This window comes from Acanthisitta chloris, unplaced genomic scaffold (genome assembly GCF_000695815.1).
Source record: "Acanthisitta chloris isolate BGI_N310 unplaced genomic scaffold, ASM69581v1 scaffold12923, whole genome shotgun sequence".
Lineage (NCBI taxonomy): Eukaryota > Metazoa > Chordata > Aves > Passeriformes > Acanthisittidae > Acanthisitta > Acanthisitta chloris.
The window spans coordinates 15,686-28,884 of record NW_008666080.1 but is presented as its reverse complement, the minus strand read 5'-3'; the positions used below and the strand labels follow the sequence as shown (position 1 = coordinate 28,884).

Below are 13,199 nucleotides of genomic sequence, written 5' to 3'. Positions count from 1 at the left end.
TGGCAGTGGGAAGTCACTCCCTGTGTCCTGTCCTTCCATCCCTTGTCCCAGGTCCCTCTGCAGCTCTCTTGGAGCCCCTTTAGGCACTGGAAGGGACTCTAAGTTCTCCTGGAGCTTCTCTTCTCCAACACCCCCAGCTCTCCCAGCCTGTCAGATTGGGAATTTTCTACTTCCAGAGTAGCTGTTGCTCTCCTTGCATATTGTTTTAAGAGAGGAATAAGGCCTGGGAAGCTGTGACTGTGTCAGGTGTTGCCTTGATACTGAGTCCACTTGGGTTTGTTTCACTTGGATTTTTGTTATTGATAAATTGATCAGTTTTAATAGAAGAAATAGAAAGCAGGATGTATCCCCACTACAGACAGCATCATTTTCCCAGGAATCCTAATGCTTCAGTTCCCTACATTTTGCTTTTACTCCTTCAACATATGTTAATAGATGTTCCCAAAAAATGATTTTCCCTCTTTAAATTTGAATGGGAAATCACTTCTAGTCCCTATTAAGCTGCTTGAGGTGCTTTTGGAACTCTCCAGTTCTAGCTTTCTCAAAACAACACAAGGATTTAAGCTGCTTTAAGTCCAAACTAAGACCTCACAACATCAGAGGAGCTTAAGCAGCTGTAATACATAGCTCTGGGCAGGAGGAATGAGAGCTGTGCTCACACTGCCTGAGCTGCTCCAACAGCTGGAGTGGGTCAGGCTTCCACCCATCCCTGAACTGATGGAAATAGAGCCAGTTTGGTTCAAATCTGGGACTCCTGAGCTGGACAAACTTAGTGAGGACAATTTAGGGTTATCTAGAGCTTCTCTGCTGTTTCAATGCAGCTTCCCTCCCTGCTAGTTCCTTTCTTACTTCTTCAACCAGGTTTTCCCAATGTTTCCAGGGAAGCAATGCTCTGTGGTTTTTAAGTTGGGAGCCAGAACTGGAAGGCATCGAGTAGCTGTTGAGTCTTTCCTTGTAGGATTCATATCCAGCTTTTACTTAGGCAAAGTGGTGTTGATTTCCTTGGCTGTTTGCCGAAGGATTTTAGCATTGGATCGTGCCAGCAGTAATTAAAGGGGCTAAAACAACACAAACTGGAGGAAGAACCTGATAAGATAAATATCATTGTCCTCCAAATGGCTCCCAAGATGCTAACTGGGTAACTCAGTTGGTGTAAATGAGCCTCTGGGTTTTAACTTCCTTAGCATGATGCAAAGAGGTCAGATGAGGATCCATCCCACTGGGTCTCCCTTCCCTAAAAGGACAGGGACATCCCTGTTTTGTGGGAATTTCTCCCAGTGTGGGTTCAGGATGTTGTGCATAGGCAGAATGTGCATTCAGAGCTCTGCAGGTTGAGCTTCTTTGTCAGTGTGTGGGTCTTGCCTGCTCTAACCAAGGGAGGGTGAAGTTCTGGTGTCCCCAAGATCAGAAAGACATGGAACTGTTGGAGCAAGGCCAGAAGAGGCCACGAAGCTGATCAGAGCACTGGAGCATCTTCCCTATGAGGACAGGCTGAGTGAGTTGGGGCTGTTCAGCCTGGAGAAGAGAAGGTTGTGTGGAGAACTCAGAGCAACCTGCCAGGAGCTGAAGGGGCTCCAGGGAAGCTGCAGAGACTCTTGGTTAGGAACTGCAGGGACAGAACAAGGAGCAATGGAGAGAAATTGAAAGGAAAATTTTAATTAGATATCAGGCAGAAGTTTTCCTTGTGAGGGTGATGAGACACTGTCCCAGGTTGCCCAGGGAGGCTGTGGCTGCCCCAACCCTGGCAGTGTTCACTGTGTGGTGGGAGGTGTCCCTGCCCAGGGCAGGGAGTTGGGGCTGGATGATCTCTAAGCTCCATTCCAACCTCTTAACACACAATGTACAGAAAGCAGAGTAACAAAAATGAGAAGGGGAAGGCAAGGAACACTTGCTCTGAGTTTGTCCTTTGCATGAACTCATTGGCACTGCCTGTGCTGTGCCTCCAGCCTCATCCCAGAGGGTGGGAAGGAGGGAGAGCAGCCATGCATTGCCCTGCACAAGGCCAGTTGGTTGCAGTGGAAGAAAAGTGGAAGTGGAAGTGCCACTGGTGGTTTCTGGTAGAGCTTCTCAAGCCCAACTGTTGCTTGGGGAGAAGCTGAGGCAAAGCAGAGGTACAGTGAGGTGATGGGTGGAGGACTGTGGGAGCTGCTGGGTGGGCTCCCTATCCCTGCCCATGTCCTGCAGCAGCAAAGGGACAGTGTGTGTGCTGTGAACAGCACAGGAGCTGAGGCAGCAGTGGATCTGTGTGTACAATCAGCTTTCAGACAGCTGAGGTTTTAGCCACAGTGGCCACTGAATGCCACTGAGGCCCAGAGTCCTGCCCTCCAGCACAGGGTGGCTGCAGCCTTGCCCAGAACATTGCATTCAGCAGATTCCCCTCCAAAGTAATCAATCCCAAGCCCTCCTGGTATGGCCAAAGCCACATGCATGGAGCACAGTGAATTCTGAGCTTGTTTTGGGATGTGGTAGCACCAAACTGCCTGGGGGACATCCCCTCCCCACTCATCCCACCTTGGGCATCTCAGCTGAGTTCCTCAGACCACAGATTAGCCACAACCCCCTGCTCACACCAGGCATTGCTGGGGCTGATTGGCTCTTTATTGGCCTTGGAGGGAATCCAGCAGGGATTTTGCTGTGGTAACTGGGCAGAGATGGGTCATTAGTGCCAGCCCAGATGTGATGGACAGGCCACAGCAGCAGCAGGGGTTGATTTCAACACACTGAGGCAGTTTTTCTTGCTAGTTAGGTCCAAACTGAAATTCCACTTCCATGAGACCACAATTTGGACTCAGTGGAGACTTTTTGGTGCAACAGTTTTTCATTGTAGAACAATGAGGATTCACTGGAACCAGAGGTGTCCAGGAGAACATGCTCTTGTCTCACTGGGTGTGTTTGAGTCCACAGCAAAACTCCTGGTCCAAAGAGAGCTCTGATCAGACCAAGGTCTGAGCCAAGCTGGTTTTATCCTCACACCTTAGTGTCCTAACCCCAGGGCTAAGGGTATTTAAGCATGAAGTTGAATAAACCTCTCTTATTGGAGCTGTTTTGCTGCATTTAAGTTATTAAATATCCCTTGAATCCAGGTTGGGTCCCAGATACACAAGGATATCAAGTCAGCCTTTGTTTCTCTTGGTGTTCCCTGTTGGAGCTATTCCATTTTGTATAAAATGGGCTAAATAAACAATTCATGGGTTAAAGTAAAATTAAGATGGTAGCTAGATGGTTATTGCACTCTGCTGAGGTGTGAGGGGTCATGGGTGATTCTCTGCTCCAAGGAATAGTTGCTTAGTTATTTATCCTCTCTGGAGCAGAGGGAGGAGATGTTGATCGAGGCTTTCTGTGCTTCCACCAGCTCAGGGACCAGGGAACTCTGTGGATTGCAGGATATCAGCTGAGGGACCTGTCATAGAACCATCAAGGTTGGAAGAGATCTCTAAGATGATCAAGTCCAACCCTTAACCTGTCACTGCTGAAACCCCTAAACCCTAAACCAGATCCTCCAGTGCCTCCAGACACCTCTTAAACACCTCCAGGGCTGGTGACTCCACCACTTCCCTGGATCTTCAGCTGAAAGTTGTAATAAAGTAGGAGAATTTATTTCCCCCCTGTTTTTTTCTCTTTTGGTTCCTCACTCCCTCAAGTGTCAGCTCCCAGGAATGCTGATGGTATATCCTATTGCTGCAGGCAATGGGGAGTGCTCAGCCAGCTCCTGGGCTAGGAAGTTAAACAGCCCTTGGTGGAGTTTCAGCAGGGCCCAGATTTCTTCTCATCATCATTCAGCCCATTAAACCCCATCCCTGGAAGTGTTCCAGGCCAGGTTGGACAGGGCTTGGAGCAACCTGGGCTGGTGGAAGGTGTCCCTGCCCATGGCAAGGAGTGGAATGGGATGAGCTTTAAGGTCCTTCCAACCCAACCCATAATTGATTCTATAAAAAGTCTGTGCAGGAGAGGAAAGGGGAAAATGGGACAGTTTTCCTTTATTTCTGCTCCCTTTTATTCCTCTCTCTGTTCCACCTGCCTACTTTTTTTCCCCTTCAACCACTGTTCCCCTTTGTTCAGCATTTCCCTTGGCTATCAGTAGGGTTAATAAGTGGCTAATTAACCTGCCTGTAATTTGGGAGGTAGAATTAGAGAGGTGCCCTGTAAGGCCTTGATGCCCATGAATTATCCCCTCCCACTGTCCCAGAGCTCAGACCAAAGCCTCCACATCCCATTTTCCCTCTCCCAGGGGCTGCTTTTCCCACTCTGGCCCTGAGGAAACCTTGTTAGTACAGGTTTCCTCAGTGCTATTCCAGAGGATATCTATGACTCCTCCTGCTCCAGGGAGCTAAGAACTTCTGCCTGGCACTTTTGGTGCACCTGAGCCATCCTGCTGAGAGAAAAAAAAAAGATTGTAGGATTTTTCCTTCAACTTAAACCTTCATTTTATTGTAGAATCATAGAATCATTAAGCTTGGAAAACCCTCTGAGATCATTGAGTCCAACCATTCCCCCTGCACTACCAAGGTTGTCCAACCATTCCCCCTGCACTACCAAGGCCACCACTAAACCCATGTTCCCAAATGCCACATGTCCATGTGTTTTTTACACCCCCAGGGTAGAACCTATGGTGCTGAGGAACTTCTCACCTCCAGGCAGGTGGGTCTGAGTGCTGGGATAGAAGCATAGAATCAAAGGTTGGAGGAGACCTTTAAGATCATCAAGTCCCTTAAGATCATCAAGGATGAGGTTAGAGGTGATGCTACATTGAGATGGGTTTCCCTTCCCTACTTTCCTACCAATTTTCTTTGCTGCACCATCACAGCTGGAAGCAATGCAGGACTTTCCTTCCTCTCCCTCAAACCCAAATGTGTGCCCTAAGAGGTTTTTCAGGTTGCACAACACCTGCAAGGTCACACAACCCTGCCAGCACCTCCTCTTGCACCCCAGTGCAGCAGCAAAGGGATGAAAGGAAGGGCTTGGCCTTGTGTCCCAGAGTATTCCTAATGGACAGTGGCTTGGGGAGAGTCAGGAGCTTTGTCTGGTTCAGAGCCAGGTTTGACTTGAAACTGCTGAGCTTGAAAAAGGGAGATAAAATAAAAATAAAGTTTTTTTCTGAAAAAAAAAAAAAAAAGCATATTTGACTGAACTATGTTTTCTGCTTCTTTTCAGGGAATCTGACTAAACACATGAAGTCAAAGGCCCACAGCAAAAAATGTCAGGAGATGGGCGTGGTGGTATCTTCACTGGTGGATCTGGAAGCCGAAGAAGGTAAAGTCTTTCACATTATAAACCTGTTCTTGATGCTGAAAGAGGGCAATGTCCATCCAAGCAAGAGGTGTGGAGAGGACAGTGTCCATCTGTCCATCCATCCATCCATCCATTGAGGAGGTGGGAGAGGGAAGTATCCATCCATCCATCCATCCATCCATCCATCCATCCATCCATCCATCCATCCATCCATCCATCCATCCATCCATCCATCCATCCATCCATCCATCCATCCATCCATCCATCCATCCATCCATCCATCCATCCATCCATCCATCCATCCATTGAGGAGGTGGGAGAGGGAAGTGTCCATCCATCCATCCATCCATCCATTGAGGAGGTGGGAGAGGGAAGTGTCCATCCATCCATCCATCCATCCATTGAGGAGGTGGGAGAGGGAAGTGTCCATCCATCCATCCATCCATCCATCCAGGCAGGAGGTGTGGAAAGGATGATGTCCATCCAGGCAGGAGGTGTGGAGAGGGCAGTGTCCATCCAGGCAGGACCTGTGCTTCACAGATCATCCTTCCAAAGATGTGGAGCAGCTTTGTTCCCCCCAGGATCCTTCCAGCACCCAGGGGGGATATCTGTGTGCATGGGTGGTTGCATCCATGGGACAGGCCTGTGTCTTCTTGCTGAGGGCTGTGCATCAGTGGTGAACATGGTGATGGTGCTGTGTTGATGGTTGAACTTGATGATCTTAGAGGTCTTTTCCAGCCTTGATGATTCTGTCCATCTGAAGTGTTTTGGCTGGTGCAGGCAGAGGAAGAGGACAGGGATGGGTAGAGAGCATCTGTGGCAGTGCACTGTGTGTGTGGGCTCTGCACATCATCATAAATAATGAATCTGTGGCATGAGAAGGCTTTTAGGTGCTTCTTGGTGGTTTTGTGTCCCTCTAGCAGGGAGTTCTGGAGGGCTCCCTCCCTGTAGAGGGAGTCTCTGAAGCAGCAAAATGAGATCATCCAGCCCCAACCCCCTGCCCTGGGCAAGGACACCTCCCACCAGAGCAGGTTGCTCAAGGCTTTAGCCAACCTGGCTGTGAACACTGCCAGGGTTGGGGCAGCCACAGCCTCCCTGGGCAACCTGTGCCAGTGTCTCACCACACAAGGAAGACACACAGAGAAGTCTTATACATACTTAGCTGTTTGAGCTAGAAAAAGCTATTTTACCTTCATTATTGGAGGCTGCTCTCCAGCAGCTCTGAAAGGTTGGGTTATGTGTCCTCAGGGAACACTTAGATGTTTTGACCATTGCAATTCTGTTTCCTTCAGCAAGACCTTGAGTTCTCAGCTCAGGAATGATGGGGAAGAAGCTTTAGGGAGAGGAAGAAGCTTTAGGGGCAGCAGAGCTCAAGTCCCTATGAAATTTGGGGGAATTTGCATTCAGTAGGTCATTTACTGCACAGCTCTAGAGGGAAAAGGCTGTGGGAGCACAGGTCTGTCCAAGGGAATTCATTCCTGGATCTAACACTTGGTGCCACAGAGCAGAGTGGTGGTTCTGTTGGCATTGCCCTGAAGGATGGTCAGGACACCACTGCCCCTTCCTGGCTGCCTTCCCAACAATCCCAGTAAGAAAGCAGCTCTTGTGGCTGACTTTTACCAGTTATTTTGCTGTTTTACCCCCCTGTCTCACCCCAATTCTGCTACCCTTTCCCTGGGATTCATTCAGCCACAGCCCACAAGGGGTTGTTGCCAATGGGTTAAAACAAACTTGAGCTCTGGGGTTATTTTTGTAAAGGGAACATCAGCTGAACAAGTCCTGGAGCTGTGAGCCAGGGAATGTTAGCTCAGGAACAACAAACAGTGCTTATCAAGCCAGGCCCCTGCAGAGAGCAAGTCCAGCACAGACTTTAATGGGAAAGGGGCTGGTTCCTGGGCCATGGGCAGTCACATCCTTTCTCCTGCACAGCAAGTCAGAAAATCATAGAATCATCAAGGCTGGAGGAGACCTCTAAGATCATCAAGTCCAATCATTAGCTGCCACTGTCCTGTAACCCTTAAACCCTAAACCAGATCCTCCAGCACCAGATCCTGACACCTCTTAAACCCCTCCAGGGCTGGTGACTCCAGGGCTGGTGACTCTCTGCTCCCCCAGGGTACAGGCAGCTCTGGAGAGCTGAGGAGTTGTCTCAGCCCCCAGGAGCTGTGGGGAAACACCAGTGCAGACCTGCCGAGCTGCCAGTGATGCCTACACAAGTGGAGGCCAGAATAGCTGCCAGGGATGCTTGTAAAAGCTCACATAGCCCCAGGGGACCTTGAGCTGGACCAGCACAGTGCAGCAGCCTCTGGGGGAGGAAGGACAGCTCTGTCTCCCCTGTCAGCTCAGCTCCTGTGGCCCAGCTCAGCACCTGGGAGTGATGAGGGTTCCATAGAATCATCAAGGTTGGAGGAGACCTCTAAGATCATCAAGTCCAGCCATGAACCTGAACAGTGCACTAAAACCACTGAGTGCATTTCCCTGTGGTGGGACAGGGTTGGCTCTGCTGTAGCTGCAGCCCCTCATGGTTCAGGGGGTGCCAGGGCTGGGGACACTGTGCCCATCAGGCAACACTGGCTGCTGACACCTCTGAGGTGCTTTAAGTCTCAGGGTTTGGATATCTCTTTCCAGGATCTGCAGGTGCTCCAGGGAAGCTGCAGAGAGACTCTTGGTTAGGAACTGCAGGGACAGGACATGGGGCAATGGGGAGAAATTGAATGGGGAAATTGAGATGAGATCTTAGGCAGAAGTTTTCCCTGTGAGGGTGATGAGACACTGTCCCAGGTTGCCCAGGGAGGCTGTGGCTGCCCCAACCCTGGCAGTGTTCAGAGCCAGGTTGGCTAAAGCCTTGAGCAACCTGCTCTGGTGGGAGTTGTCCCTGCCCAGGGCAGGGGGTTGGGGCTGGATCATCTCTAAGCTCCATTCCAACCCCTTAACATATTATGAAACTGTGATATTGAAGCTTGGAAATGCTGTTCCATGCACTGTGCAACCTGGGGTGTCACCATGCTGGTTAATGAAGCTGTGCTGGGGCATTTGCAGGCAGTGTCACCAACCTCTCAACCTGCAGGAGCCACCCACAATCACCAATGTGTGGCTCAGACCATCTATCAAACTACTGAAATGCTGAGCACAGCTTGGGCATTAGCATTCCCAGAGGGGTCTGGATGTGGCCACTCTGTTTTGGAGGCAATGCTGATGGGGCTGCAAGGCTTGTGCCACCATCCTGGGACAAGTGACTTGGAGACCTGATGTGACTGTCCCTGACCTGAACTGACCATGGCTCAACTTGCCAGCAGAGAACATGTAGGAGGTAGCTGAGATGTCCCACTGGTTAACCAGTCCCAAAGCCCTGTGCTCCCCAGTGCAGCAAGACCCTGCTCTTTTGAGTTTGGCTTCTGGCTCAGGCCTGGTGTGGTTACCTTGGCAGTCAGGGGATGAGGACATAGGAGAAATGAAGAGCCCTGTGGCACTGCCAGCCTGTGTCCCTTTGCACAATGCCTTCCTGACATGCACAGGGATGGACAAAGGCTCTCCTGGGCCATGCAGAAAAAACATCCAGAGGTTTGCTGACCTGGCTGACAAGGTGCTGCTCTGCCCTAAGGGATCCTTTCTTCCTTTCAATCTTCGTCAACTCCTGGCTCTTCTCCATCTCTTGAGAACAACCTTTCCACCAGGCAGAGACATGCTGTACTTTGCTGTGACCTTTCCAAGACAGGGCATGGCCAAAAGAGAGCCCAGTCAGGGACTTTGCAGTAGCCATCCCAAGGGAAAAGTGTTGGCATGGTGTGAGCAGCAGGAGGGGGAGGCTGTTCCCATGGGGGAGTGCTGGAGAAATCTCTCATGCCAGGAACTCACTTTAAACAAGTGATTAACTGAAATCTCTCTCTGCTCTTGTACCACCCATTGGTGGAGCTACTGCAAATCTCTAAAGCCACTGAGATGTTCCAAGGGCTGGAGCAGCTCTGCCATGGAGCCAGGCTGGGAGAGCTGGGAGGGTTCAGCCTGGGACGAGAAAGCTCCAGGGAGACCTTAGAGCTCCTTCCAGTGCCTAAAAGGGCTCCAAGAGAGCTGCAGAGGAACTTGGGACAAGAGCCTGGAGGGACAGGACACAGGGAGTGGCTTCCCACTGACAATTGTTCCCTGTGAGGGTGCTGAGGCACTGGAGTGGATTTCCCAGAGGATGTCCCATCCCTGGGAGTGTTCCAGGCCAGGCTGGACAGAGCCTAGAGCAACCTGGGCTGGGGCAAGGTGTCCCTGCCCATGGCAGGGGGGGGACCGAGATGGACTTTGATGTCCCTTCCACCCCAAACCATTCTGTGGGATTCTAGGATCAAAGCTAGCCAGGGAAGGAGGAAAGTAGCTGTGAAATATTGCTTGCAAGATTCTCAAAGAGCAACTGTTATTTTAAACCTTCCCATTATAGTCAATTAGCACTAATGAATCATATTAATTGAGTGTCACTGCTGAAAACCTTCAAATCAGAAGTCCTATTTGTGTTCCATGTAATTGCAGCCTCCTGAGGACAGAAGGGCTCCCTTCAGCAGTCCAGGGATGTGCTTGCATTCCTAATTTCCAGAGCCACTCCTCTCTGGGTGATACAGGGCTAATGAATTCAGGAGTTGCTGTGAAAGCTCTGATGGGTGTGAAAGCCCCTCCAGGCTTAGGAGTCTAAGAGGTGATGATGCTGATCTGAGAAGTGCTGGTCCTGCCCATGCTGGGGCAGGAGAGGCTGGAGAGGTGTTGGTCCCAAAGGGACTTGGCAGTGCTGGTGGCACAGCTCAGTGGGAGCCAACAGTGTGCACAGGTGGCCAAGGAGGCCAAGGACCCCTTGGCCTGGCTCAAGCCCAGTGTGGCAGCAGCACTAGGGCAGTGTCATCCCCCTGCACTGGGCACTGGGGAGGTCCCAGCTCAGTGCTGTGCTCAGCTTTGGGCACTCACTGCCCAAAGGCCATTGAGGCACTGGAGAGAGTCCAGCCAAGGGCAACGAGGGCAGCAAAGGGCTAGAGCACATGGGCAAGGGCTGAGGGAGTTGGGCTTGGTTAGCCTGGAGAAGAGGCTCAGGGGTGACCTCATGGCTCTCTGCAACTCCCTGACAGGGTTGGAGAGAGGTGAGGGATGTCTGTCCTGCCATGGCTGCAGGGAGAGGACTAGAGGGAATGGCCTTGAGCTGAGCCAGGGCAGAGTCAGAGGAGATGTTAGGAGAAATGTTTTCCCTGTGAGGGTGTTGAGGCACTGGAATATTGCCCAGGGAGGTGGTGGAGTCACCATCCCTGAGGTATTTAAGAAGTGTCTGGAGGCACTTGAGGATCTGGTTTGGGGGTTCCAGCAGTGACAGGTTAATGGTTGCAGTTGGTGTCCTTAGAGGTCTTCTCCAACCTTGATAATTCCATGATTTTACTCTCTCAGCCTTTGACCTCATGGAAAGGATAGGTCTAGAGATCCCCAGGAAGGTCCATGTGGCATCCCTGGGGCAGCTGGGAGAGCACTTAGCCAGGAGGAGTATAAGGACAGACTGGGCATGACACTTATTGCCATAGTCTAATTGCCATGGTGGTGTTAGGTCATAGGTTGGACTTGATGATCTCAGAGACCTTTTCCAATCTGATTGAATCTGTGATTCCATGTAATGGGTGTGACCATCACCTGGAGGTTTTGGCCATCATTAAATCCCTGAGTGAACATGTGGTGGTTAGACACCTGCTCAGCCCAGCAAGGAAAAGTCCTACCTGGGTACACCAGGCAGGAACCCACTTGCTCTCAGAAGGGACTCCCCTCCCAGTGTTGCTGTTGGCTGTGTGACTGCTCATGGAATGTGTTGTGCTGTCTGGACTTTATGGCATTATTCAAACAATCCCTGTAATTTTAGAATCACAAAAAATACCCAGTCCCCATTGCTGCAGAGCTCTTGTGTTTGTGCAAAGGGGACACTGTGCCAGGGAGGAATACAGGGAGGTGTGGTGTCAGAGAAGATTTCCTTTCTTTCCTTCCAGCTTCATTTTTTACCTGCTTGAACATTTTGTTTCTGCTGACAACTGGACTCCCCTGCCCCATGAGTGAGGAGGCCTATTGCTCACAAATGTCAAGTAAATACTAAACAAAGCAGGCAAGAAGATGGTCAGAAAATAGGATTTTGGCCCCTAATGGTTGGGATTATTTGGATGGATGAGAAAAGAATGTAATAAAGGCAGAAAGGTGCAGGAGGAATCAGAGCTCACAGCTGTGATCTCCCTGTTCTCAGAGCAGTGGATTGCAAAGAGCCTTCCCCTGTGTACCCACAGTGTCCTCTCCCTTGCAAACAGGCTCAAGAACTAGAAAAAAATTCACTATTTTAATTAATTCAAAAAAGACTGCAATTTCTCACCTAACACAAAGCTGCACAGGAAGATTCTTTCCTTAGGGAGGGAGCAGCAGTTCCTAAAACTCCCTGGATTCTTTTAAACTAGACTTAGGTTTCATTTGATTGTTTTGATTTCTATTTCAGGGGCTGGAGAAAGCAAGGGGTGTTACTATAAAAGGAGATTGGAGTAGAATTCTTCACTCCTGCCTTGGTTTTGCTTGGTGTGGTTGCAGCAGTTGGGTAGAATAACCTTAGGATAAATAACACACATGTAATGCAATGCAACCCTCAGCTTAAGCCACTCAGAGGGCACATTCTCACCAGTTCCTTCTCTCTGTCCTCCCTCCATCCCTCCCTTCCTCTCTGCCTACTCCTGACTTGTCCTTTCCCTCCCCATGAGCTCAGCAAAATGCATTTTGGCTGCAAAAATACTTGGGCTTAGGTCTGAGCTCTTCCTGCCTGCAAGAAGCATGTCAGGAGTCCAAAGCTCATTCCCTTGGGGCTGGCCCAGGACTCACTGAACTGTTTCCTGTGGTGGCAAATGCCAACAACTCTCCAGTTTGGGGCTGGTTACAAGTTCCCATCACTCCAACCTTCTGCCCTTGCTCTCTGTCCTGGCCAGTGTGTGATTGGGGCCAAAAAAAAGGACAGAGGGTGAGGCACAACTCCTTGTCTGTCCTGAACCCTCTGAGATGTCCAGCCCCCAAATCAGAACAAGGAGACTGGTCAAGGAGTGGTTTGGGGCCAAAAAAGGACACCATGGAGGCTCTCAGAGGGTGAGGCACAGTCCCCTCTCTGTCCTGACCCCCCAAATCAGATCCAGGGACTGACCAGTGTGTGACTGGGGCCAAAAAAGGACATCACAGATGCTCTCAGAGGGTGAGGCACAGCTCCTAGTCTGTCCTGAACCCTCTGAGATGTCCAGCCCCCAAATCAGAACAAGGAGACTGACTGGTCAGTGAGTGGTTTGGGGCCAGAAAAGGACACTATGAAGACTCTCAGAGGGTGAGGCACAGCTCCTAGTCTGTCCTGTACCCCCAAATCAGTACCAGGGACTGGCTCCTAGCTCTGATAGGGAAACACATCCCCTTTTCAAGGCTGAGGTATGCCCAGCTCCCCCTCCAGCTGGGAGAACTGGTTGTTTGGAATAATATTTGTTCTGAGCTCAGTTCCTTTGGGAGTTTGCAAACAAGTCCCCACTGGAGCTCAGGCTCAGCACACACCATCATTACTGAGGGTTTCACAATGCAGTCCAGGCTGCTGGGGGAGAGCTGCTGAATTCCCTCCCCATGGAATGAGCTCTGCCTTTGTGGACTAGTTACCAGCTATTTTGCAATGGGATGGGAAGCAAATGAGATGCTCCTTTCAATTTCACATCTTGGGCTGATTCTAGAATGGATAATCAGCCATGGGAAAAGAATTGGCACTGGTAATGCCAAACACTTCCTGAGCATTTACTAGTCAGGTGCTGGGATTCAAAATAATCCAAATTATGATTTTTAGGCTTAGCTCACAGTGATTTCTTGCTGTGTGGCCACGACCCCTCTGCAAACCACACTCCAAGCCTCAGTATTAGCTCTTTACCATGTCCCATCTGGCTTGTCCTGCAGGGAATGGGAATGGGGAACTGTTC

The 13,199-nt window shown here is 50.3% G+C and overlaps 1 protein-coding gene across 1 annotated transcript in view; it reads left to right on the top strand.

Moving 5' to 3' along the window:
- Positions 1-13,199, top strand: part of LOC103799634 (transcription factor HIVEP3-like) — a gene marked incomplete at both ends in the record, with an annotated part of 56,135 nt that overhangs the window by 39,596 nt on the left and 3,340 nt on the right. The window contains one exon of the mRNA XM_009071971.1: positions 5,152-5,250. Within this exon, the coding sequence (XP_009070219.1) occupies positions 5,152-5,250 (99 nt within the window). The remainder of the gene's footprint in view (positions 1-5,151; positions 5,251-13,199) is intronic.